This window comes from Rhincodon typus, chromosome 1 (assembly GCF_021869965.1).
Source record: "Rhincodon typus isolate 14 chromosome 1, sRhiTyp1.1, whole genome shotgun sequence".
Lineage (NCBI taxonomy): Eukaryota > Metazoa > Chordata > Chondrichthyes > Orectolobiformes > Rhincodontidae > Rhincodon > Rhincodon typus.
This window is the reverse complement of record NC_063332.1, coordinates 36,208,425-36,236,298: the sequence shown is the minus strand read 5'-3', so window position 1 is coordinate 36,236,298 and position 27,874 is coordinate 36,208,425. Positions and strand designations below refer to the sequence as shown.

Sequence of the window (27,874 nt, the reverse complement as noted above, 5' to 3'; positions counted from 1 at the left end):
AGGATGTGGGTGAGGTCTTAACTGAATATTTCTCACTTGTATTCACAGATGAGAAAAACATTGTAGCTGGGGATTTCAGTTGGGATGGTGAGGTTCTAGCAAATGTTAAGATTAAAGAGGAGGAAGAGATTTTTATTGGGCATAAATCCCCAGGGGCCAATGAGATGTATCTCAAGCTGCTATGGGAGGCAAGGGAGGAGATTCCTGGGGCCCTGGTGGAGATATTTAATACGTTGCTCGCTATAGGTGAAGTGTCAGATGACTGGAAGATAGCTAATGAGGTTCCTTTGTTAAAGAAGGGCAGCAGTTAATTGATGGGCCAGTTAATTAGAGACCAGTTAGTCCGATGTCAGAGGTAGGGAAATTATTGGAAAAAATTGACACAGGATTAATCGACTCTTGGAAAGGCAGGAATTGATCAAAGGATAGTCAGCATGGATTTGTTAAAGGGAGGTCCTATCTGACTAATTGTATTGAATTGTTTTAAAAAAGGTGACTAAATATTTTGATGAAATTAATGCAGTTGATGTGGTTTACATAGACTTCTGTCAGGCCTTTGACAAGGTCCCACATGGAAGGCCGGTCAAAATGCTAATGAGCCCACAGGATCCAAGACAAGTTGGCACACTGGGTCAAAAACTGGCTTGCAAACTGGAGGCAAAGGGTGCTGATCAAGGCATGCTTTGTGATTGGAAGCTTGTGACCACGGCTGTAACACAAGAATTGGTGCTGGGACCCTTGTGATGTACATTAATGACCTAGACCTAAATACAGAAGATATAACTAATTAGTCTGCAGATGACACAAAAATTGGCAGTCTTGGTGATAAGGAGGAGGATAGACTCACGCTACAGTCAGATATTGATCAGCTGGTAAATTGAGCAGAGCAATGGCAGAGGGAATTTAATCCTGAGAAGTGTGAGGTGATGCATTTTGGGAGGTTCACTAAGGAAGGATACAAACAATGAATAGCAGGTTCCTAGTGAGTACTGAGGAACAAAGGGACCTTAGTGTAAAGTCCATAGATCCCTGAATGTCTAAGCACGGATAGACAGGGTGAAGAAAACATATGAGATGCTTGTCTTCATTAGCCAGGGCATAGAATTAAGAGAAATAAAATCTTGTTACAACTTTATAAAACATTAGTCAAGTCACAGATGGAATACTGTGTACAGTTCTGGTTACCATGCTCAGAAGGGCACGCTTGAATTGGAAAAGGTATAGAGGAAATTCACCAGGATGCTGCCTGGGAAGAAAACTCTCAGATATGAGCAGAGACTGGACAGTTTGGGTTTGCTTTCCTTGGAGCAGAGAAGGCTGAGGGGGAATCAGATTGAAGTATACAAAATTTCTATGCTCTGATAAAGTAGAATGGGAGAATCCGTTCCCAGTGGCAGATGTGTCTAAGACCAGAGGCACAGGTTTAAGGGTGAGGAGTAAATGGTTTAGAGGAGATCTAAGAAAGAATATTTTCACCCAGAGGGTGGTAGAAAAATGGAACGTGCTTCTTGAGAGGATAAAGGAAGCACATACTCTCGCAACATTAGAAAGCCATTTTGATAAGCACTTAAAATGCCAGGGCATCACGGGCTACAGATCAAGTGCAGGTAAATGGGATTAGTGTAGTTTGGTATTTGTTGATTGGCATAGACGTGATCGGCTGAAGGCTCTATTTCTTTGCTGTATGACTCAATGGCATGTCGTGATAGACCAATTGAGTTTGGCACAAGTTATTACACATGCAGCAGTGTTTTGGATATATCGAGTTGACAGAAGGCAGAATGACAGAACTGCCAGGAATGCATTGCAACATTCAAGTCTGTGTCATCCATGAACATCTTGATCATATCTCCCATATTTAAGTACAAATCATTCACGTACACCACAAACAGTTGGGCCCCAGAACCTAGCTATATAGAACCCTACTGGACACAGACTACCAATCACAAAAACTGTCGAGCATCATTTTTTGCTTCTGGCCTCAGCCAATTTTGGGTTCTCATCAGCATTCCTGGTCACCTCCCCAAAACGGTTGATCAAATTTGTCAAACATGACCATCTTTTACCAAATCCAAACTAACTATGCTACATTATTCCGTGTCCCTCCAAGTACAGGTTTATTCCGTCCCTTGGAAATTTTTCTCATAAACTTCCCCACCACCAAGGTTAGACTGACTGACCTGCAATTTCCTGGTCTATTTCCTTCCTCCCTCTTTTAGTAGTGGGACAGCATTAGCAGATGTCTGGAGCCTCACCTGTGGCCAGAAAGGACTTGAAAATTACTGCCAGGGCCCATGATATCTGCGTCCCCCCACCCTTGCCTCCCTTAACAGCCTGAAATATATCTCATCCAGGCCTTCAGATTTTGTCCACTTTGAAGGATGCTAAATCCACTGGTACTTCCTATCTACGTTAATCTCTTCAAATATTTTACAGTCTTCCTCCCTGTGTCACCCTTTTCCAGTTTGAAAAAAGACAGAAAGTGTTCACTGAGGACTGTGTCCATATCTTCCAGTCTACACACGCATTATCTCTATGATCCCTAATGAACCCTAATCTTTCCCCAGTTATTTTCTTGCTCTTTATATATTCAGAAAATCTGCCAACTTTTTTTTTTAAAATGCCCTCTCTTTGCATTCCTAATTTCCTTTTCAAAGATCACCCTGCACTTTTTATATTTTTCTTGGGACTCGGCCATATTGAACCCTCAATATCTGCTGTAAGATTCTCTTTTTATTCACTTAATCCTGACCATTATGTCCCTTGATATCCAGAATTTGCTGGACCCTCTCTTTGTCTTTACATGAACATGCTAGTCCTATATTCTTGCTATTTCCTCCTAGAATACCTCCCACTTCACTGACAGTTTTATCTGCCAGTAGCTGCTCTTAGTCTATTTGGGCTGAATCATACCTTACCTCAATAAAATTTGCTTTTCTGCAGTTTAAAACTTTTATGCCTGGCCTATCCCTATCCTTTTCCATAACTTCCTTAAATCCACCTGAGCTCTGGTTGCTATCTCCAAAATGCTTCCTAAAATATTGACACCTTCATCCTGCCTGGGCTCGTTTCCAATGATTAGATCTGGAACTCACTCCTCCCTTGTTGAGCTTTCCAAGTACTGACTTAAAAAGCTTTCCTCAGAACAATTTCAGAATTTTGCTCCCTCTCTTCTTGCATGCTAAAGTGGACTTGTCATGGACTTGTTTGCAATGACAATTCAGACTATCTGATCATCTAACTTACATCTTTCTCAATTTTCTTTTTCATGCTTCCTCGTGCCCTCATTTAACAATGAAACCCACCTCCACCTCCCTTGACCTGTTCTTCTCAAGACTGGAGGGTGGTCAGAGATTTGATAGTAATTTACCAGAATAGAAGAGTGCAACATTGTTATTTTCCTTTATACATTCACGAGACGTGGGCGTCACTGGTTCGGCAGCATTTATTGCCCATCCCCAATTGCCCAGAGGGCAGTTAAGAGTCAACCACATTGCTGTGGGTCTGGAGTCACATGTAGGGCAGACGAGATAAGGATGGCAGTTTCCTTCACTAAAGTGAACCAGATTGTTTTTTTCCTGACAATCGAAAATGGATTCACAGTCATCATTAGATTCTTATTTCCAGATATTTATTTAATTCAAATTCCACCATCTGCTGTGGCGGGATTTGAACCCGGGTTCCCAGAACATTATCTGGAATCTCTGGATGATCTCTGGGTCTCAGTCCAGCAATACCACTAGGCCATCATCTCCCCATTATTTTGAAGAGTGGAGAATGAAAATAAATTTAGAGGACAGTGGGACTGTACCCAAGATTAGAGAACCATTAACAATATAAGCTAACCATGGAGATTGGAATTCAAGTTGGATCGTCACCATCTCAGTTAATATTTGAGTCATTAAAATCTTCTATCATTACTGCCTTATTATTTGATATTTAATTATACATTTGTTCCCGTATCTCTCCCTGATAATACTGAGATGACAGAGTTTGCCAACAGTCTGACTTAACTTCATGCTGTTACCAGAGACTGATGTAATGGGTGGCTACAGATTCAGTTTGTGGTCATTACTGAAGAAAACAGCTTTCGTCTTCCTAACATTTGGATAGGTGAAACTTTTCATCAGTATTTAGTATTGGACAAGAGGTGGTAGCAAGTTTGAACTGTGTGTTGTCAGCAAACGTGTGGATTGAGTACTGGAGGAGGATGGTGTGAACAAAGACCACAGAATGGCAGTTTACCTTTGCCAAATCACAAAGGATCACAAAGAAGCATTTCAGCAGGGTGCCGGGGCTAAGGTTTGATTGGAGAGATTCCCCTAGGCTTCGATGTAAGATGAGCACCAATTCAGTAAGCATGAACAAGGAGTCTGGAGTGGAAAGTACAGTTAGAGATTGAGTGGTAATTTACAGGATTGGAACAGTGCAACTTTGTTATTTTGAAGAGTGGAGAATGAAAATAAGTTTAGAAGAGAGTGGGACTGTACTGGAGATTAAAAAACCATTAGCAATGTAGGCTAACCATGGAGACTGGAACTCAAGTTGGATGGTAACCAGTCTTGAGAGGAATGGGTCAAGGGATGCGGAGGTGGGTTTCATTGATAAAATGAGCTACTGGAGCGCACAAGGAAGCATGCAAAAGAAAACAGAGAAAGATAGAAGGTAGATGATCAGATGGTCTGAATTGGCACTGCAAACAAGTCCATGAGCTCATCTCATTTCTTCTTGTAGGTGAGAATGGAGGGGAATAGAGAGAGGTTTAAAACATTTGTTAGCACTTACCCTGAAAAGAAATTCTTCATTCCATTTTGGATTTAAAGTCTGTAAAAGATAATTGTATCCATCAGTTTTATTTCTGGGTTTGTACTAAGATAATAAACCTCAAAACTTTCAACACATTTCTGTACCAACTATGGCAATTGGGCCTTCTTTCTACAAGAAGCACAATAAGACATAGACTTACTAAGTCACTGCTTCTCTTGGCTTTTTTTTTTTAATTTTGTAAAATGAAGTCACTTCCACTTAATTTGAAAAACCCATAATGCGTAAAGTATGCACAGAAAGACAAGAAAAATCTTCAGTGTAACAAAAATTAAACAAAGAGTAGACAGTAGACAGACAGTTGTGCCTCCATTGGCATTCTCCAAAAGCCTCATCAAGACACTTCTGCTGTATTATTATGAGCTGCAATTCCAATTATAACTCAATGGTTAGATACTGTCTCAATTGAGATGGTCATTAGCATTTTTGTGGCACATATATTACTTGTTACTTGTTGCCCAATCCCGGATATTGGCGAGGTCTTGATGCACATGGACTCCTTCAGATCTGAGAAATTGTGAAGTACTAAACATTGAGCAATTATCAGCAAATATTTCTGCTTCTGACCTTACAGTGGAAGAAAAGCCAGTGATGAAGTAGCTGAAGAGGGCTTGGGCTTAGATTGCCAAGCCAGGGAAGTCCTGCAGCAACATCCTGGAAATAACATGACTGATCTCCAGCAACTACACCATCTTCCTTTATATTAGCTATGATAATAACTAAATGGTTTTCCTGATTCCCACTGGCGTCAGCTTTGCTCTGGTTCTTTGATGCCATGCTTGGTCATGTGGAGCCATGACATCTAGAGCAGGCGGTTTTACCTCACTTCAAGAGCAGCTCTTAGAATCATTGAATCATACAGGGCAGAAACAGACCCTTTGGCTCAATTCATCTACGTCAACCAAGTTTCCAAAAGTGAACTTGTCCCATTTGCCTGCGTTTGGCCCATGTCCCTGTAAACCTTTCCTTTCCATGTACCTGTCCAAATGTCTTTTAAATGCTGTAATTGTACTCACCTCTACCACTTCCTCTGGCAGCTTGTTCCATACATGCACTACCCTCTGTGAAAAAGTTGTCCCTCAGGGACCTTTTAGATCTTTCCCCTCTCACCTTAAATTTATGCCCACTATTTTTGGACTCCCATACCCTGGGGAAAAGACCTCAGTTATTCACTTTATCTATACCTCTCATAATTTTATAAAACCTCTGCAAAGGTCACCCCTCAGCCTTCTACGGTCCAGGGAAAGAAGGCCCAGTCTTGGCAACATCTTTGTAAATCTTTTCTGCACACTTATCTATAGCAGGGTGACAAGAATTATGCACAGTACTTCAAAAGTGGCCACACCAGTGTCTTGTACAGTTGCAACATGATGTCCCAACTCCTACACTCAGTGCTCTGACCAATGAAGGCAAGCATGCATGTTGGGATTAACAATGTAATGAGATCAGGAGCCAACAAGCCATCGTTGAACCTAAAACTGAGCACCAATGAGAAAGGTATTCCTTTCCAGGTGCAACTGAAATGCACACTTCCCATCATTTTGCTGATGATCAAGCACAGAGTGAAGAAGGCTACAGCACAGGGGGATTTAGGAATCCTTGTCCATGAATCACCAGGGAGGCCAAGAAGCAGTACCGGACCAAGTCAGAAGCCCAGGCCTACCAAACAGACTCGCCATCTGTGGCTCGGCCGAAACAACATTAGGAGATACAAAATGAATCAGTGTAAGATCGCGGACAATGACACATCTCTCCCCGTGACATTCAATGCTTCCTATGCTCAGTTTGAGCAGAATATCACCATCACGGCAACACCTGCCCCGAAAGCCCCAGACACACCTGTTCCCCTTGTCACCACTTCAGACATCAGATCATCTTCAACCTGTCCCTCCTACAAGCTGAAGGCCCCACCTACTTCAAGAGGACCACTGTCATCCCTGTGCCCAAGAAAACACATGCAGTGTGCCTTAATGAGTACTGCCCAATAGCTCTGACTTCAACAATCATCAAGTGCTCCAAGATGCTGGTTATGGCCCACATCAACTCCAGTCTCCCAGCCTGCCTCAATCCCCTACAATTTGCCTACTGACGTAACAGGTCCACAGACGATGCCATCTCCCTGGCCCTGCACTCATCCCTGGAGCATCTGGACACCAAAGACACCTACGTGAGACTCCTGCTCATGGACTACAGCCCCACCTTCAACACCATTATCCCCTCCAGACTGATCTCAAAACTGGTCTCGGCTCCGCTCTCTGCAACTGGATCCTCAGCTTTCTGACCTATAAACTGCAATCAGCGAGGCTAGGTCACTGCACCTCCTCCACAATGACACTCAACACTGGAGCCCTCCCCCCACCAAGGATGTGTCCTCAGCCCCCTACTGTACTCCCTGTACACCTATGACTGTGTTGCCAAATTCCAAGTGAACACCATCTACAAGTTCGCTGATGACACCACCGTAGTGGGACGGATATCTAACAATGACTAGTCAAAATCCAGAAGGGAGATAGAGGGCTTAGTGACATAGATTGTGCAATGAAAACAGTCTCTCAACATCAGCAAATCTAAAGAACTGATCAACTTCAGAAAGAAAACAGGAGAACTCGCTCCCAGCTATATCAACGGAACGGATGTTGAAAGGGTGAAGAGCATCAAGTTCCTCAGAGATTTTTTTTCTTTTCATTTGTGGGATGTGGGCGTGCCTGGCTAGACCATTTCTTGCCCATACCTAGTTGCCCTCGAGAAGGTGGTGGTGAGCTTCCTTCTTGAACTGCTGCATTCCTCCTGCTGTGGGTTGACTCACAATGCTATTATGGAGGGAATTCCAGGATTTTGACCCAGTGACAGTGAAGAAACGGCGCTATATTTCCAAGTTAGTATGGTGAGTGACTTGGAGAGGAATTTGCATGTGATGGTTTTCCCTCATGTCTGATGCAACTGTCCTTCTAGATGGAAGTGGTCGTGGGTTTGGAAGGTGCTGTCTGAGGATCTTTGGTGAATTTCTGCAGTGCATCTTGTAGATAGTACACACTGCTGCTACTGAGCGTCGGTGGTGGAGGGAGTGAATGCTTGTGGATGTAGTGCCAATCAAACGGGCTGCTTTGTCCTGGATGGTGTCAAGCATCGAGTGCTGTTGGGGCTGCACCCATCCAGGCAAGTGGGGAGCATTCCATCACATTTCTGACTTGCGTCTTGTAGATGGTGGACAGGCTTTGAGGAGTCAGGAGATGAGTTACTCGCCGCAGTATTCCCAGCTTCTGGCCTGCACTTGTAGCCACTTGTTAATGTAGTGAGTCCTGTTGCGTTTCTGGTCAACGGTAGTCCCCAGGATGTTGATCGTGGAAGATTCAGTGATGGTAACACAATTGAATGTCAAGGGGCGGTGGTTAGATTGTCTCTTATTGGTGATGGTTGTAGCCTGGCATTTGTGTGGCACGAATGTCACTTGCCACTGGTCAGCCCAAGCCTGGATATTAACCAGATCTTGTTACACGTGAACATGGACTGCTCAGTATCTGAGGAATCACGAATGGTGCTGAACATTGTGCAATCATCGGCGAACATCCCCACCTCTGACCTTATGATGGATGGAAGCAGCTGAAGATGGTTGGGCCCAGGACACTACCTTGAGGAACTCCTGCAGAGATGTCCTGGAGCTGAGATGATTAACCACCAACAACCACGACCATCTTGCTATGTGTCAGGTATGATAATGACCACCGGAGAGTTTGTCCATTGATTCCAGTTTTGCTCGGGCTCCTTGATGCCACACACTATTGAATGCAACCTTGATATCAAGTGCTGTCACTCTCACCTCACCCCTGGAATTCAGCTCGTTTGTCCATGTTTGAACCAAGGCTGTAATGAGATCAGGAGCGGAGTGGCCCTGGCGGAAACCAAACGGGGTGTCTCCGAGCAGGTGCTGCTCGATGGCACTTTTGATGACATTTTCCATCACTTTGCTGATGATTGAGAGGAGACTGATGGGGCGGTAATTGGTCAGGTTGGATTTGTCCTGCTTTTTGTGTACAGGACATATTTGGGCAATTTTCCACATTGTCGGGTAGATACCAGTGTTGTAACTGGACTGGAACAGCTTGGCTAGGGGAGCGGCAAGTTCTGGAGCACAAGTCTTCAGTACTATTGCCGGACTGTCGTCAGGGCCTGCAGTGTTTGCAATATCCAGTGTCTGCAACTGTTTCTTGGTATCACGTGGAGTGAATCGAATTGGTTGAAGACTGGTATCTGTAATGCTGGGCACCACTGGAGGAGACAGAGGTGGATCATCCACTCGGCACTTCTGGCTGAAGATTGTTGCAAATGCTTCAGCCTTATCTTTTGCACGAATGTGCTGGGCTCTTCCATCATTGAGGATGGGGATGTTTGTAGAGCCTCCTCCTCCAGTGAGTTGTTTAATTGTCCACCACCATTCATGACTGGATGTGGCAGGATTGCAGAGCTTAGATCTGATCCACTGGTTGTGGGATCGCTTAGCTCTATCACTTTCTGCTTTCACTGTTTGGCATGCAAGTAGTCCTGTTTGGTGGCTTCACCAGGTTGATACCTCATCTTCAGGTATGCGTGGTGCTGCTCCTGGCATGCCCTCCTTCACTCTCCATTGAACCAGGGTTGATCCCCTGGCTTGATGGTAACGGTTGAGTGGGGGATATGCCAGGCCATGAGGTTACAGATTGTGCTGGAGTACAATTCTGCTGCTGTTGATGGCCCACAGCGCCTCATGGATGCATGGTCTTGAGTTGCTAGATGTGTGCGAAGCCTATCCCATTTAGCACGGTGATAGTGCCACACAACATGATGGAGGTTGTTCTCAATGTGAAGGTGGGACTTTGTCTCCACAAGGACTGTGTGATGGTCACTCTTACTGATACTGTCATGGACAGATGCAACTGCAGCTGGCAGATTACTAAGGATGAGGTCAAGTATGTTCTTCCCTCTTGTTGGTTCCCTCACCACCTGCCGCAGACCCAGTCTAGCATCCATGTCCTATAGGACCTGACCAGCTCATTCAGTAATACTGCTGCTAAGCCAGTCTTGGTGGTGGACTTTGAAATCCCCCACCCAGAGTACATTTTGTGCCCTTGCCATCCTCAGTGTTTCCTCGAAGTGTTGCTCAACATTGAGGATTCATCAGCTGAGGGAGGACGGTATGTGGTAATCAGCAGGAGGTTTCCTTGCCCATGTTTAACCTGAAACCATGAGACTTCATGGGGTCCAGTGTCAATGTTGAGGACTCCGAGAGCAACACCCTCCTGACTGTATGCCACTGTGCTGAAACCTCTGCTGGGTCTGTGCTGCTGGTGGGACAGAACATATCCAGGGATGGTGATGGTGGTGTCTCGGACATTGTCTGTGAGGTATGATTCTGAGTGTATGACTATGTCAGGCTGTTGCTTAACTAATCTGTGATACAGCTCTCCCAATGTTGGCACTAGCCCCCAGATGTTAGTGAGGAGGACTTTGCAGGGTCAACAGGGCTGTTTTCGCCGTTGTCTTTTCCGGTGCCAGGTGATCTGTCCAGTTTCGTTTCTTTGTGACTTTGTAGCGATTGGTACAACCAGAGGCTTGCGAGGCCATTTCAGAGGGCAGTTGAGAGTCAACCACACTGCTGTGGGTCTGGAGTCCAGACCAGGTGAGGGTGGCAGATTTCCCTCCCTGAAGGACATTAGTGAAGTGGATGTATTTTTCCGACAATCGCCAATGATTTCATGGTGATCAGTAGATTCTTAATTCCAGATATTTTATTGAATTCAAATTGCACCATCTGCCATGGTGGGATTCGCACGCGGATGCCCAGATCATGAGCTGGGTTTCTGGATTAATAGTCTAATAATAATACCACTAGGCCGTCGCCTACACCCCGTGATGACAACTGACAACTTGTCCTGGACTTCCCATGTAGATGCGACAGCCAAGAAGGCACAACAACACCTCTTTTTCCTCAGGCAGCTCAGGAAATTTGACATATCCATAAGGTCCCTCACGTACCTTTACAGAGACACCATTGAAAGCACACTGTCCAGGTGCATAACGGCCTGGTCTGGCAATTGCTCTGCCCAGGACTGTAAGAAACTACAGAAGGTGGTGTGCACAGCCCAGACCATCACGGAAGACAACCTTCCATCCATGGACTCCATTTACACAGCTTGCTGCTGCGTAAAGACGGCCATCATCATCAAAGACCCATTGCACCCTGGTAATGACCTCCTACAAGCTCTTCCGTCAGGCAGAAGATACAGAAGCCTGGACAAAAGCACTAGCAGGTTCAGGAACAGCTTCTTTCTGGATATTATCAGACTGTTGAATGGACTCTCGCCTCAAATAATGTAACCTGCAATGTAACCTGTATGCCTCTAAGTGTTTTTGATCTGTACATCCTTTGCTTGCTGTGATCTGCCTGTACCACTTGGAAACAAACCTTTTCACTGTATTTCAATACACATGACAATAAAATCAATCAATTAAAAGCTGGTATCTAAGTTGAGCGGGAAAGCAAATGGAATGTTGGCTTTTATTTCTGAAGGAATGGATGATAAAAGTAGGGAGGTTCTGTTAAAACTGTGCAGGGTACTCGTCACACCATAGTTAGAATATGGGTGAAGTTTTTGGGTTCCTTATCAGAGGAACAATGTACTGCCATTAGAGGCATTCCAAGGATGGTTCACTTAGGCGATAGTAGGTATGGAGGAACTGTCTTATGCAGCGAGATCGAGTAGATTAGGCCCATACTCATTGGAATATAAAGGAATGAGAATCAATCTCAATGAAAAATACAAAATTCTTTGAGGATTTAACAGGGTAAATGCGAAAAGGCTGCTCCTCCTTGTGGTAGAGTCTAGGACCAAACACCATAATCTCACATTCATGGGTCACATGTATTTGTGACAGAGATGAGGAAGAATTTCTGCCCTCTGAGGGTACTGAATTTGTGAAATTCTTTACTACAAAGGGCTGATGAGGCTGGATCATAAAGTATATTCAATGTTGGGATGGATAGATTTTTAATCTGTAGGGGAATCAAGGGTTATGAGGTAAAGGCAGGAAAGTGGAGTTCAGGATTATCAGGTCAACCATGATCTCATTGACTGGAAATACAGACTTGATGGGCTTAATGGCAAAGCAGACAGAGTCATACAATCAGAGAGACGAACAGGCCAGAAACAGACCCTTCAGTCCAACTCGCCCACGCCAACCAGATATCCTAAATTAATCTCGTCCCATTTGTCAGCATTTGACTCAAAACCGTCTAAAATTCGTATACCCATCCAAAAGCCTTATAAATGTTGTAATTGTACCAGCCTCCACCTCTTCTTTTGGCAGCTCATTCTATACACGCACACCCTCTGCATGATAAGGTCACCCCTTATAGGTCCATTTCAAATCTTTCCCCTCTCACTTTAAACCTATGACCCCTAGTTTTGAACTCCCCTACCCTGAGAAAAGGACCTTGGCTGTTCAGCCTCTCCCAATAGCTCAAACCCTCCAATCCTGGCAACATCCTTGCAAATCTTTTCTGAACCCCTTCCAAGTTTAACATCATCTTTCCTGTAGCAGGGAGACCAGAACTGAATGCAGTATTTCAAAAGTAGCCTTATCAACGTCACAACATGACCTCCCAACTCCTGTACTCAATGCACTGACCTATAAAGGCAAGCATATCAAATGTCTTCTTCACTGTCCTGTCTACCTGTGACTCCACTTTCAAGGAAATAGGAACCTGCACTCCAAGGTCCCTGTTCAGCAACACTCCCCGGGACCTTACTATTAAGTGTAAAAATCCTGCCCTGATTTGCCCTATGCAGCATGTCACATTTATCTAAATTAAACTCCATGTGCCACTCCTCAGCCCTTTTGCCCATCTGATCAAGGTCCTGTTATACTCTGAGGTAACGTTCTTCGCTGACTTGATGGGCTGAATAGCCGACTTTTGCTCCTATGTCTTATGGGTGCTAATTGGCTAGATTGGATTGATAACAATTTTATCAATACTGTCATCCACAGATGCATCTGCAATCAGTTGACTGAAGGTCAAGTAAGGTTTCCATCTTGATTGTCTCACCACCTGCCACAAATTTTGAGAAACAACTTTGTCCTTTAGCACTGAGCCAGCTCAGTCAGTAATGGTGTTACCAAGCCATTGTTGTACACTGAAATCCCCTACCCATGTAAATTCTGTGCCCTTGATACCCTCAGTGCATTATCCAATTACTGTTCAACAAAAAGAAATGCTCCTAAATTGAGTGGGTTGGGAAAGGAGCTGAACCTGCTAATGTTTGATCTGATGCAACGAGACCTAATGGGGTCTGAAGTTGATGTAGAGGATTCCAAGGACAATTCTTTGCTGACCATATACATCTGTGCCACCAACTCAAGTTCGTTTGTTCTACTGGTGAGACAGGACATACCCAGAAACAGTGATGGTGGTCCCTGGGATAGTCACATTAACCAAATCATATCTTACAATATTACATTGCTTGCTGCTTGTCTAGTCTTTGGAACACCTTCCCCAATTTTGCCCCAAGCCTGCAAATGTTTGGAGGAATTTGCAGATTGACAGATTCATATCGTAAAATCACAGACAGGTTGGTGTTATTGTTTTCAGTGCTGAGATTGATGCTAGATGGTTCAGCCAGTTTTTTTTCCTCTCTGCAATGGCTTGCTTGGCCATTTCAGAGGACAAAGAAGAGTCAACCACTGAAAAAGCTAGAAAAACTCAGAATTTTGTGTTCGTTTCAGATTTCCAGCATTCATGGTATTTTTCTTTCATTGACTCTTCCAATCACATTGTTATGTTCTGGAAGCACATATCAGCCAGATCAGATGAATATGACAGAACTCTGTTCATTAAAGAATTTTTATTACATTTTAATTTTAATTTTGTAAATTGAATGCAAATTCCATGGCTAACATAGGGTTTGTATCTATATCTGTGAAGTTGACAGTTTCATGTATAGCACATACCGGGAGGTGGTTGCAGGCTATGTCTCCACAGGCAGCAAATGAATGAGTGACCACCAGACAGAGTAACAGGACTAGGGAGGTCATGTAGCAGTATGCTGTGGCCATTCCTCTGCAAAATAATTACCCCGCTTCGGGTACTTTTGGGGGGAATGGTATCTAGGAGCATCATCAGCCAAACTCAACAGTTGGCTCTGCTGCACAGAAGTAAAGGAATATGGGTGGAAATGCTGTAGTCATTAGAGATTGAATACTAACATGTAGGTGATTCTGCGGCAGTAACTAGACTCTAGGATAGTATGCTGCCTCCCAAGTGTTGGGAACAGTCAGTGGTTGTCGTACACATTCATAATAATGACATAGGTAAGAAATGGGATGATGTCCTGAAAGCAGGATATAGGGAGTTAGAAAGCAAGTTTAAAAAATAGGACCTCAAATAACAGTGATCTCTGGTGCCACATGCTGGTCACAGTAGAACAGGATATATCTGATGAATACACAACCAGAGATGTGGTGTTAAAAGGGAGGGTTTTAGCCTCCTGGGGCTTGGGATCAGCTCTGGGGGAGACGGCACCAGTATAGGCAGGATGGGTTGTACCTGGGTCGGACCGGAACTGACGTCCCAGGGGATGCGTTTGCAAGTGCGGTCTGGTGGGAGATGGGTTAAACTATAATAGCAGGGAAAGTGAGCTGTACAGGGAGACTGGTGATATGGAAATGAGGGCTACAACAAAAGACAGAAGGGAAAATAGAAAAGGTGATAGGCAGAAATTCAAGGACCAGAATCAAGCAGGGCCCCAGTGAACAGGAGTGAAAGTGCTACAAAAACAAGCCTCATGGCCTGATATCGTCATTTGAAGAGCCTGTGCAATAAAATGAATGAATTAGTTCCACAAATATTTCTAAAGAGGTATGACATAGTGGGGAATACAGAAATGTGGCTGCAAAGTGATCATCAAAGGGAACTGAACATACAAGGATTTCCAGTTTTCAGAAAGATCAGACAAAAGGGCCGGCTGGTATGATTGCACTGCAGATGAAAAAGGAAATTGATGTGATCCTGGGGAAGAATATTAGCTCTGGTGGAGTAAAATGTATATGGGTTGAGCTTAGAAACACTAAGGGATAGTAAACTATAGCAGGGGTTGTTTATAGACCCACAAATTGTAGTAAGTAATATTTGGGAAGGCATTAAAAAGGAAATGAGAGATCCAATGATGGTACAGCTATAATTATGGGCAACTTCAATCTGCATATAAATAGGGCAAATCAAATCAGTAGCAATACCTTAGAGGAGGAATTCTTGGAATATATACAGGATAGTTTTGTGAATCAATATGTTGGAGACCCATTAGAGAAAAGCCAACCTTGACTGAGTATTGTGCAACAAGGAGGGAATAATTGATAATATATTTGTGTGTAGGTCCCGAGGAAAGAGTGACCACAATAGGATGGAATTCTTCATTAAGATGCAGAGTGACATAGCTTTTTCCCAAGACTAGGGTCCTGAATTTAAATGAAGGAAATGACAATGGTATGAAATGTGACTAGTTATGATAAATTGGGAATCGTTAGTTAAAGGGATGATGATAGAAGGATAACGGAAAACATTTAAAGAGTGCATGGACGAATTGCAGAAGTTAATCATCCCAGTTTTGCATAAAAATGAAAATGGGAAACATGGTCAGATCATGGCTAACAATTGAAATTAAGGATCGTATTAAATCCAAGGATGATTCATAAAAGTTGGCTAAAATAAAAACAACAGACCTAAGAATTGTAAGAATTTAGATTCCAGTAAAGACAGCCAAAGAGAGGTAAGTTTGCGGAACACCTCTATAAGCTTTTACTATTTCTTTGTGAAAAGAAAAAAAAAGAGATTAGTGAAGTCAAGTATGGAAGTATGGATCCTCAATAGGCAGAAATGGGGGAATGTATAATAGGGAATTAAAAGATGGCAAATTAAATACATACTTCAGTTCGGTCTTCACAAGGGAAGACACAAATAACATCCCAAATTAATGGAAGAACACAGGGCGTAATGGGAAGGAGGAATAGAAAGAAATTAATATTAGAAGGAAAATGGTATTGGGGAAACTAATAGGATTAGAGGCAGATAAATCCCCACGGCCTGATAAGCTTCATCTAATTCTTCAGGAAATGGCCCAAGCAATTGTCGATCCATTAGTGGTTGTCTTCCAAAATTCAATTGACTCTGGAACAGTTCCTATGGATTGGAAGGTAGCTAATAATAACCCTACTATTTAAGAAAGGAAGCAGAGAAAAAACATCAAATCATAGACTGGTTGGCTTGATATTGGTAGTGGAAAAAATGCTGAAATGTTTTGAGGATAGAACTATTACAGTCGATCGGGGGAGCTACTGCATGTGGTTTACTGGATTTTCAGAAGGCTTTCAATAAGGTCTCACATAAGAGATTAGCATGCAAAATTAAAACACATGGGATTGGAGGTCACGTACTGAAATGGATAGAGAACTGATCGGCAGACAGGAAACAAAGGTTAGGAATAGATGGTCTTTTTCCCAGTGGCAGGCAGTGACTAGTGATGCACTTCAGGGATCAGCGCTTGGACCCCAGCTATTCACAATATGGATGGTTTAGATGAGCGAACTACACGTCATATCTCCAAGTTTGCAGACGACAAAAAGGTGGGAGGGAGGGTTCGCTGTGAGGATGCAGTGAAGCTACAATGCGGTTTGGACAAATTATGTAAGTAGGCAGACACATAGCAGATGCAGTACAATATGGATAAATGTAAGTTTATCCACTGTGTTAGCAAAAAAACAGGTGGCAGCTTTTTATCAACACAGTGGCAAAGAGGAAAGTACAACAACTCATTGGTGCCCTCATTCACCAATCACTGAAAGTAAGCATGTAGGTGCAACAGGCCGTGAAGACAGCTAATGGTACATTGGCCTTTATAGTGAGAGGATTCAAGTAAAGGAATTATTCTCTTGATTCAACCATACAGGGCATTAGCAAGACCACAACTGGAATATTATGTGCAATTTTGGTCTCCTTATCTGAGGTAGGATGTTCAAACGATTGAGGGAATACAAAGGTATTTCACCAGACTGACTTGTGGGGTGGTGGGGCTGATGTACGGGGAGAGATTGGATCTGTGAGGACTAAATTCACTAGAATTTAGAAGAATGTCAGGGTGGAAGGGGTGGTGGTCATAGAATCTCATAAATCTGTAAAATTTTAACAGCATTGGACAGTCGTATGCAGGAAGGACATTCTCAATGACTGGGGAGTCCAGAAACAGTGGTCACAGTCTAAAGGTAAGGGGTAAACCTTTTAGGTCAGAGATGATGAGGAATTTCTTCACCCAGAGATGGTGAGCCTGGGGAATTCTCTGCCACAGGAAGGTATGGAGGCTAAAACATTAAGACTTTCAACAAAGATGTAAATATGGTTCTAAACAGATTAAAGGATATGGGGAGAATGTGGGAACAGGGTACTGAGCTGGATGATCAGCCATGATTATATTGAATGGTGGAGCAGGCTTCTTGGGCCAAATGCCTATTCCTGCTCTGATGTTATGTTTCTATTAGCTTGGGCATCTGGATTACTCATCCAGTGACATTACCAATACACCAGTGCCTCACCACAACTGAACAAGTATAGGTTCCAAATTACTACCTTTCATCCCTTTGCAATAACCAGTTCATTTTCCTTCCCAAGCTTGATTTACAGTTTCAATATAGACTCAAATCTCTGAGAATGTAGAAGATACAAACATGGGAATGTAAATTAAGCAATGCATTTCATCTGGTTCAAATAATTGGAATAAGTGCAGTGCAGTGCTGTGTGGTGAATACCGAAGCTGAAAGCAGAATCCACAACAGAGTTGTGATTTCAGCTTTGTAACATGATGTAGAAACTTGAACAAAATTACAGAGAGAGGAACAATGACTGGATTCTAACAAGATGAAGATGCTGAGATCACTGTAAAGGTAATGAGAATGGATCAGGAGTAAATCAGAGGGTAACAGATGTTTGTGGATGTTCTGGACCAGACCAAACCCCCTCAAACTACTTCTTATTTTTCAGGTCAGTATAAGGCATTACGTTCCAGATGCAATTCGATTGGTCAAACTACTTGACTTTAAGCAAAACACACTTTATTTTTGCACTACATTTAAAATACAGACAAAATAAAAATAAAAAAATTGGCTTAACTGTACCTCTATTGAAATACCTAACAAAATAATATATTAGGAGTTGTAACAATATAATGGAGTTGATGGTATAACAATATTGTCACTGGACTAATAATCTAGAAGCCCAAGCTAATATTCTGGGCCTATGGGTTCAACTCCCACCACAGCAGTTGGAATTTAAGTTGGGGCGGCACGGTGGCTTAGTGGTTAGCACTGCTACCTCACAGTGCCAGGGACCTGGGTTCGATTCCACCCTCGGGCAACTGTGTGTGGTGTTTGCACATTCTGCCTGTGTCTGTGTCAGTTTCCTCTGAGTGCTCTGGTTTCCTCCCACAGTTCAAAGATGTGCAAGTTATGTGGATTGGCCATGCTAAATTACCCCGTAGTGTTCAGGGATGTGTAGATTAGGTGGGTTATAGGGGGATGGGTCTGGGTGGGCTGCTCTGAGGGTCAGTGTGGACTTGTTGGGCTAAAGGGCCTGTTTCCACACTGTAGGGATTCTATGATCTATTATCTACCACCACTAATTAATTGTTCTAATACAGTAACATCCCATAAACACAATCTTGACAAATGCAAATTCAGTAAAATAGATTGTCTCACATGCAGTGCTAACAGCACAAAGAGAACCCCAGCTTATAGTTGCATCATAGAGAGGAATAAGAGCTTCCACATCCGGCTTCAAGAGAACAGCAATTGCAGAAAGCCAAAACTAAAGATTCTGGTTCTATCGGTGTTTGACCTACCCATCCAGGCTGCTTCTATTGTTCCAACATTTTTTAAAAAAGCCCAAGACCTCACAAGCTGTTTACTTTATTGGCTTGGAGCAGTTCGCTCGACACCTCTGTCTCAAACTTCCTTCACTAAAAAAAAGAACCAAATACACCTCTTAAAGCCATAGTGTCGTCACAGTGGATACATGAAAAAATGTAGCCAAGAGACTGAAATAAGCTGGTAACCTGGTCCAGAAAGAGAGGGTAGATAAGTCATGAGGTGATTGATTGAAACAGGATTGGATGGGAGATGACGACAACAGCTCAAGAAGGGTTAGCAAGACAATTAAATGCAGTGGAATTTCAAAAATAATACATGGGTTTCAGATTGAAAAGCCTAATACGGATCCCAAGTAAATTGGGAAAAGCTGAAATAAAAATAGCAAATGTTTTAAAAAGGACAAAAATGAGAGCCAAGTGTCTCATTAAACAAGATGACATTCAGGGAGAAAACATCTTTGATGGGAATTTCCCAAAACATAATGCGCATGTGAACAAAGCCCCAAGATAGACACCTATATGCACATTTTGATTATGGGAACGTTCTAGTAAAACTACAGGTGGTACGTAATTTTTAACAGCTATTTTTAACAGCTCTAATTGAATGTCAAAGGTGCCTTCAGTCCTTGGATTCTGCTAATTTTCACAATTATCACCTATAGGAGACCACTGTTACAGCTATTAGGTTGCAAATTTGCTTAAAACAGCCACCTTAAGCAGAGGAAACATTAGCTCTGTTGGTAACAGCATGAAATGCACATGAAAGCTTGCTCTCAGTTCAAAGAGATCACATTTGAGCGCATTTGTATTGGAAGTTTTGCCAGCTTGGCTAGAGGGAAGAATCTCTAGTGCATTCTGGGCAGGATGTGGCTCAGTCGTTAGCACTGCTGCAGTTCGATTGGGTTCAATTCCAGCCTCAGATGACTGTCTGTGTGGAGTTTGCACATTCTTCCCATGTCTGCGTGGGTTTCCCCCAGATGCTCTGGTTTCCTCCCACCGTCCAAAGATGTGCAGGTTAGGTGGATTGGCCATGCTAAATTACCTATAGTGTTCAGGGATGTGTAAATTAGGTGGACTAGCCATGGGAAATGCAGGGATAGGGTGGGGGGGTGGGGATGGATCTGGGTGGGATGCTCTTCAGACAGTCAGTCAATGTGGACTTGTTGGGCTGAATGGCCTGTTTCCACACTGTCGGGATTCTATGAATTCTCACCGATCACGTTAGTTTTGGACTCAGGAGTTTCCTGGTGGGGAAGGTGATGACAAAAAGCAAGTCCTTGGGAGCTAAGATTAGCTTTGATTGATTCCTAGATTACAAAGTGTCCAGTGAAGACAGTGCAAATTACAGCCATAACGCAATATTTTTGGACATGCGATGAGTTAAATGGAATAACATCTTGTCTCTTCTTTCAAAATTAATTTGTTGGTTACTGTAAACATCTTACAACTTGAAATCTTGCAACGTTGTCCTGTCAGACTCTGAAAGCTTTATTTTCCAAATTTTTCAGTTTTATCGATCTCTACAGAATGTGGACCAGAAACAATTCTTAGTTCTCCTAGCACAGGTTAAAACAAAACAGAAGCTTACCTTTTTGATAGTTTTAGTCTGAATCAAAGCGAGTTCTCTGTTCTCGTCAGCTACATACAAGGACAATTTCACATAAGGGTCACTGAAAAAGTGAAAAATATCACATTAACACTAATGCATTAGCTTCAATTCTATTTGTATGCCTCTATTTTCAGTTACTGCTTGATACAAACACTACCTGGCAAACTAGAGAAATCAGGTGAGCTGCTTGCTGGCTCTTCTGTGAAATCTGTTCTCAAAGCAGAAGTGTGCTGATTCAGCTTTCTCTCTGCTCTTCATTCAATAGCACAGCCAAACTTGACAAACAAGAGAGGGAGCCTCACATCCACCCCATATCCTAACATATCTAACATTGAAAAATAGAAAAAAATGTCTGCTCACTAAAGACAAATTTATCATTCTGTCCGAAACAAAAAGGGGTTCCACCAATTTAAAGCATATCAAACTTCCTTCTCACACGTACAACAACAGGGGGAAAAAAAAGTACACAGTAAAGTGAAAGCTATGTTAGGACAAATTACTGTATAGTTGCAATGTACTTCAGTTTCCAATGAATATTAAACATTTATATAAATATAGCCAAAGTGTGCTACTAGTTAGGCACCTCACCACCTCTATTTGGTTTACATTCGTTCATGATTCATTAATGAATAAAACAATCCCATAGGCAGCCATACAAATTAGACATGATCCACATTCTACCTGGCAATGATACAAATAAGCTGCCAGAACCACGATAGTAGGTGATATCATAAATTCTTCATGTGATTTAAATCAATCCAGACCATAAAGGCCTCAGACAAAAGAGCAAGAGTAGGCCATTCAGCGTGTCAAGTCTGCTACTCCGATTCAATGAGATCATGGATAACCTGATCATCCTCAGATCTGATTTCCAGCCTTTTGCCTGTAACCCTTAATTCCCGTCCTGGTTAAAAATCTGGAACAAAAACAAAGTTGCTGGAAAAGCTCAGCAGGTCTGGCAGCTGGAATCTGTCTATCTCAGGCTCAAATATACTTAATGACCCTGCCTACGGAGGCCTCTTGGTAAAGAATTCCATGGAGTCACCACCCTCGAAGAAATTCCTCCTCATCTCAGTTTTATATGGACGACCCATTATTCTGAGATACGCCCTCTATGACCCTAGACACTCCCTTAAGGGTAAAACAAACTCTCTGCATCAAACCATTCAAGTCCCCTAATCTTGTATGTTTCAATACAGTTGCTCTCATTCTTCTAAATTTCAATGAACATCGATTTAACGTACTCAACCTCTCCTCCAGTACCTCCATAACTGGGATCAGCATGGTGAACCCTCTCTGCATTGCTGCCAATGCCAGTATATCCTGCCTTAGATAGATGGACCAAAACAGTATTCCAGGTGCAATCTAACTAGTGCTTTGTATAATGTAGCAAGGCTTCCCATTTTTATACTCCATTCCCTTTGAAATAAAGGCCAACATTCCTAATGCCTTCCTGTTATCTGCTGAACTTGTATGCTAGCTTTTTGTGATTTATGAATGAAAAAATCTCAATTCCTTCTGTGCTGTAGCAGTCTGCAGTATTTTTTTCACTTAAATAACATTCAGCTGCTCTATTTTTCCTGCCAAAGTGCATAACTTCACATTTTCCCAGATAACATTCCATCTGCCAACTTTTGAGCACACTCGCTTAACCTGTCTGGAACCCTCTGTACACTTTGCATCAACCTCATTACCTGCCTTCCCACCTGCGTTATTCGCAAACTTTGCTAATAGTATATTCACTTTTCTCATCCAAGTCATGAACATATATTGTTAGTAATTATAGCCCCAGCATTGATCCCCTGCAATATTCCACTAGTTACAGGTTGCCATCCTGAAAATAGCCCCCTTCCCCAACTATCAGTCTTCTATTAGTTAGCCAATTCTCTATCTACATTAATATACTACCTCCAACACCGTGGGTTCTTACCTAGTAGATAGCCTAACATGTGGTTCTTTATCATTGTCTTCCAGAAATTCAAATCAATCACATTCATTGCTTCTCCTTTATTTATCTTGCTTGATACTTTCTCAAACAATTCCAATAAATTTGTCAGGTATGATATCCCCTTCATGAAATCATGCTGACTCGGTTTTATTATGTGTTTCTATATGCACTGTAATTAACTTTATAATAGACGCTTAACATTTTCCCAATAACAAATTTAAGCTCACCTGCCTTTTTTTTTGTCTCCTTCCCTTCTTGAACATCAGCACTTTTCCAATTCTCCCAATATTTTTCCAAAATCAAAGGTCCTTGTAATATTACTACCAGTGCATCCACTATTTCTGAGGCCTTTTCTTGTATTCTTGGATGTAGCCTATCTAGTCCAGGGGACATCTGGGTCTCTTCCCTAGTACGTTTTCTCTAGAGATGTTTATTCTACTTATTTCCTCTCTCCTTTTTTTCCCCTTGATCATTTAACATTTTGCCATTAGTGTCTTCTACCATGAAGATTGATGCAAAACACTTATTCAACACCTCTGCTATTTCCTTGTTCCACATTATTTCCCCAGCTCTGTTCTCCTTTGGGCTACGTTAACTCTGGCCTATCTCTTACTTTTAATTTGAAAATCTCATTGCCCGTCTGGATATTACTTGCAAGTTTACTCTTAAATCTTATTTTCTGGTGTTTTTGGGTCTGTTTTGCTAGTTTCTAAGTGTCTCTAATTGCCTGGTTTACACTAATCTTTGCCAAATTGTATGTTTTTCTTCAAATATATCTGGAAATCTATCGCTGTTCCTTCACTGTTGCTGGGTCCAAATCCTGGAATTCTCTCCCTTACGGCATTATGGGTCAACCCACAGCAGGTGGACTGCAGCGGTTCAAGGCGGCAGCTCAGCACCACCTTCTCAAGGGCAACTAGGGACGGATAATAAATGCTGGCCAGCCAGTGACACACACATCCCACAAAATGAATAAATAAATGAATAAATCCAATGCTTTCCTTACTCCCCTGTTAATCATGCTTGGTTTAACCGCTTTCTGGAACGTTGCTTCCACACAATGATATTTCTTTGTTGTCAGCAATGAACTTTTTTTTAAAATGTTTGTCATTGTTTGAGGTGGCACGGTGGCTCAGTGCTTAGCACTACTGCCTCACAGGACTAGGGACCCAGGTTCAACTCCAGCCTCAGGTGACTGTCTGTGTGGAGTTTGCACATTCTCCCAGTGCTCTGGTTTCCTCCCACAGTCCAAAGATGTACAGGATGGGTGGATTGGCCGTGCTAAATTGCCCAGGGATGTTTAGGTTAGGTGGGTTAGACATGGGAAATACAGGGGTCGGGGAATGGGTCTGGGTGGGATGCTCTTTGGAGGGGCAGTGTGGACTTGTTGGACCGAATGGCCTGTTTCCATACTGTAGGGATTCTATGATGATTGTTGCTCAGCTGTCTTTCCTGCCAAATTCCTTTCCCAATCCAATCCAGCTTGCTGTGCCCTCATTCCTTTATAGTTAGCCTTATTTAAGTTTAGCACAGTTATGCCAATCTGAAGGAGTAAAAAGAAAAATCATCATCTTAGGAACCCTGGGCTTTGAAGACCAAGAGGAAGAAAAAAAATCTATTACAGCTCATTTTAATCTACTGACCACAACAGTAAAGCATAACCCGAACCCTACTGCTCATTTCCCCAAATGTGATCACAGTTGCCCATCACTGAATATCTTACTCTTCTTCAATGCACTCATTGGCCTTAGCTTGTCCTAGTCCACTTGTATTCAGTTCTTACGTCAGTCCTAAACCAATTTAAGCTACCATTATATTGACCTCTAGGAACCTCCCTGTAGTTGAAAATCTCCTCCAATCCTCTCACTTTTCAAATTAACTTCGGTTCCACTTCTAATCATTTCTTCCAGGCTCATCTTAAGCTTATATGTTGGTTTACTTTGGTGATATGCCGTGAAGTGCCTTGGGATTTTATGTTAAATGACTTTAATAAAATGGATGCCTCTAAATGCCATGGAGAGTAAACCAGACTAACACCAGTGCACAGACTCAAATTGCCTCCATCCATAAAACTGTACAAGTCAGTCCCTGTGAGAAGCAAGGCTGATTTCAAATGGGTGGGGGGAGCAAAGAGAAAAAATAACATTTATATTGAATTCTGCTCCAATCATACACATGACAAGTTCGTATCCTAACTTCTGTTGCTTGTGTTATGTGCACAGCTACGGAAAACGCAGTCAAATACACAATGCATTTTGCGCAAGAGTAAACGATATCGTACAAAATGCAACATCAGGAAGAATCATACATAAAAAAATTCGAAACAATCAATCAATAGAGTAATAGAACAAACTCCCAAAACGTCCACAATAAGCATCAAAAACTTTCACAACTTAACAGAACCTAAATTCTGTGCCCAGAAGACTCCACCTTCTGATCTCGTAATGCTTTTCTCACAAACTGCTGTCAATGTAAATTCCCTTCCTGATCTGTATTATTTCATATTATTTCCTGTAGTGCTTCCATTCAATTTAAATCTGTTCTTATGACATTCCTAATCAAAATCTTCACAACTTAACACATCAAACTGCAAACTGCCTTCTCCCTTCTCCAACCTAGTTTTCTTCTCCAAAGTTCTGCTTACTCCCAGATCCAGAGCCATCTTTTGTGCAACTTGAAACCTGAGCCTGTCCAAACGGGAGTGTAGTTTTGCCATGGCAAAAATGTCATTTAACAGTCAGAAGTGACATATTACATCACTCTTCATACTTCTCTACCTGCAGCAGCCTAAGCCATTTTGCTGTGACATTCTATCCAAATGCCCCTTCTATTACATAGCTGAAATTGATTGCTTTTATGTAGTTTTAACCAGGGAAACAAAACACTTCTACTTACACTATTGCAATATTAAGTCTGGAGACCATCAAAGATCGATCTTGGACTCCCTCTAGTTTTTCATCCACATATTGTCCTTCAACAATATCTTTTGGAAAATATATGATAATCCTCATGTACACTGACAACATTCAGATCTGTCTCATAACAATCCTTCTCAATTTGTCTACAGCCTACGATTCATTATTCAGTACTTTCAATATCCAGTACGGGGAGGATAAGGTCACTATATCGTTGATCCCAGCCACAAAATCTGTTCCTTATCCACTAATTTCACCCCTCTCCCTGACCATTATCAAACGATGAATCAAAATGTTAACAACCTGTGTCCTTGTCTCATCTGAGCTGAGCTTCAGACCTGGTATCTTCCCCATACCCATAATAGCCAATTTCCTCCTCATTAATATCGCACATTCCTTTCCCTGCAACAGTCCATATTTTGTCAGAATCCTATTTCATGTTTTGGTTACTTCCGATCTCCTGGCCATCCTCCCAACCTCCTTTATTAACTCATCCAAAACTGTATTGCCTATATCTTAACTGATATGAAGCACTGTTCATCAATCATATCTCACCCACAAGCTCCCAGTTTAGCAATGCCTTCACATCAAGTAAGAAGTTGTCCCTGTACCATGCTTCTCTATTTTCAGCTATTGTAAACTCATCCTACCCAACAACTCTTGTGCTTTTTCAATTCTCATTATGAGCATCATTCACTTGGGCTTAATTGTTCAAATTTCCCCTTAAGTCTTCCTGACTTTGTATCACTCTTTCCCTTCGTCCTGTACTAACCATGACAATTTATTCAGTGCTACCTCCTCATCTTGGCCCACACTTGCACAGCAGTGCCTCTCAAACTATACACGACCAATTACCTCTTGAATGGAGACAGATGCCTACTGTCCATTGAAAGTTTATGGCTAAATACTGTTGTGAAGTTTCCTGGTGTCATTTAACTACATTAAAATGTATTACATAAATGTCATAGCAATTACTGGAGATTGCAAATCAGAAATTGCACAAGCTAATCCCAAATGTTTCACCCAATTAATTACAAAGTTTTAAGTTTCAAATCACAAGTAACCAAAGGCAATTAATTCTGAACAGATAATGTTACATATTACTGTCCTAGCAGAAATTTTCAGAGCCTTTATTCATCGAAATATTACTTTCTTACCTGCGAAATGATCATATTGCGTTAATAATTGTGGCTATCAATCACAAACTTGACAGAAACAATAGAAATCCCTAAATGGTCTTTTTCTTAAAAGGGTGGTCAATTTAAGATTATTTTAATTATTATAAAGGCTAAAGTATCATAAATTCAATTCTGCGGAATCTTTTACTTTCGTGTTTAGAAAGCTATTTCTGAGAACTATTTACCATCTTCATTAAATAAGTTTTCAACAGAAGTTAAATCGCAAAAGCGGTGATTATATTAATTAAATTATCAATTATATTCATGAACTGGTTAACCATATCGTTAGATTTCTAAATTTTCACGACCATTTGCTCATATTTTTGAAACTCAAAGGAAGGGAGAAAGATTTCCCTGTTCAAAATAAATAGTTAATTTTTTTAAGATCATACCTTCCATAGCTTTCACACATGATCTCCGTATTATACCTTTCATACATACTTTTCAAGGCAAATTACATATGTATAGGTTAACATGTGCAATGGTCTTAAAATTCAGATGCACATCATATGGTTAGGCAATGTGAGAAGTTGCACATCTATTTCATTACCTAAATGGGTTAGTCTGCAATTTCTGGCTGGATTTTAGTGGAAGATCTTAACTAATGCAGTATCGAGCAGGAGACACGCAAGTCAGAGGACATCTTTGTGTCTGTTTCTGAGCTTGGCAAAGATAGCCAAGTCTTTCATCAGTTACTGTGCGTCTGAATAGCCTTGGAGAAAGAACATGGGGCTCTTTTGAGTCTTCAATGCAAGATGTCGTGCCGCATTCACCTTGATAATATTACGAAATTCAAGATTTCCACAACCCAGAATTTAATACAATAAAGCATGAATGTGGAGACAGAAAGGACTGCAGATGCTGGAAGCTAGAGTCAAAAAATATGGAGCTGGAAAAGCACAGCAGGTTAGACAGCATCCAAGTAGCAGGAAAGTCAACATTTCAGGTCGAAACATTGAGTTTCCTGCTCCTCGGGTACTCTAACACTTTGTCTGTGTCGATGGACGATTTAAGATAAGTATCTCACATTCCTCTGTGCTCCCTCAATCTCATGTGCTCTCCCTTGCTCATGCTCCCTTGCTAATCTTCAGAATTGAATTAGCAACTCTTCAAAACAGCTCATTTGAATTTGCAATGTTTTACACTTTACCTATTTATGTAATTACCTCAGGGAGCTATTAGTAGATATCTTACTATTATGACCAAGAGTTGATTGTCTGACAATATTACATCTACTTGTGGTTCACGCAGAAGTTTTTTTAATAAGAGACTTTATCATAGTAAATGATTGGGTTTCAATTTATATTATGTAGAATAGACTTAATGCAACCTTGCTTCCTGATGCTGACTGTCTCACCACACGGTCTAAAGTTAGAACAATACAAGTTTTGGACCTCCTGTCCTTCAGGCTCCTGTTGTCTAGGTCATTGTCTAGCTTTGATGCATAGCTCCTCTGACAT

General features: G+C 41.9%; 1 protein-coding gene across 2 annotated transcripts in view; it reads right to left on the bottom strand.

Moving 5' to 3' along the window:
* Window positions 1-2,176: 2,176 nt before the first annotated feature.
* LOC109932898 (E3 ubiquitin-protein ligase NEDD4-like) overlaps window positions 2,177-27,874 on the bottom strand; it is a 175,081-nt gene continuing 149,383 nt past the window's right edge. For both annotated transcript variants that reach the window (XM_048595960.1, XM_020531976.2), the window contains exons 3-5: window positions 20,353-20,434; window positions 4,786-4,824; window positions 2,177-2,255 (exon numbers count right to left, since the gene is read on the bottom strand). In XM_048595960.1, the coding sequence (XP_048451917.1) occupies window positions 2,196-2,255; window positions 4,786-4,824; window positions 20,353-20,434 (181 nt within the window). In that variant the 3' untranslated portion in view covers window positions 2,177-2,195. The remainder of the gene's footprint in view (window positions 2,256-4,785; window positions 4,825-20,352; window positions 20,435-27,874) is intronic.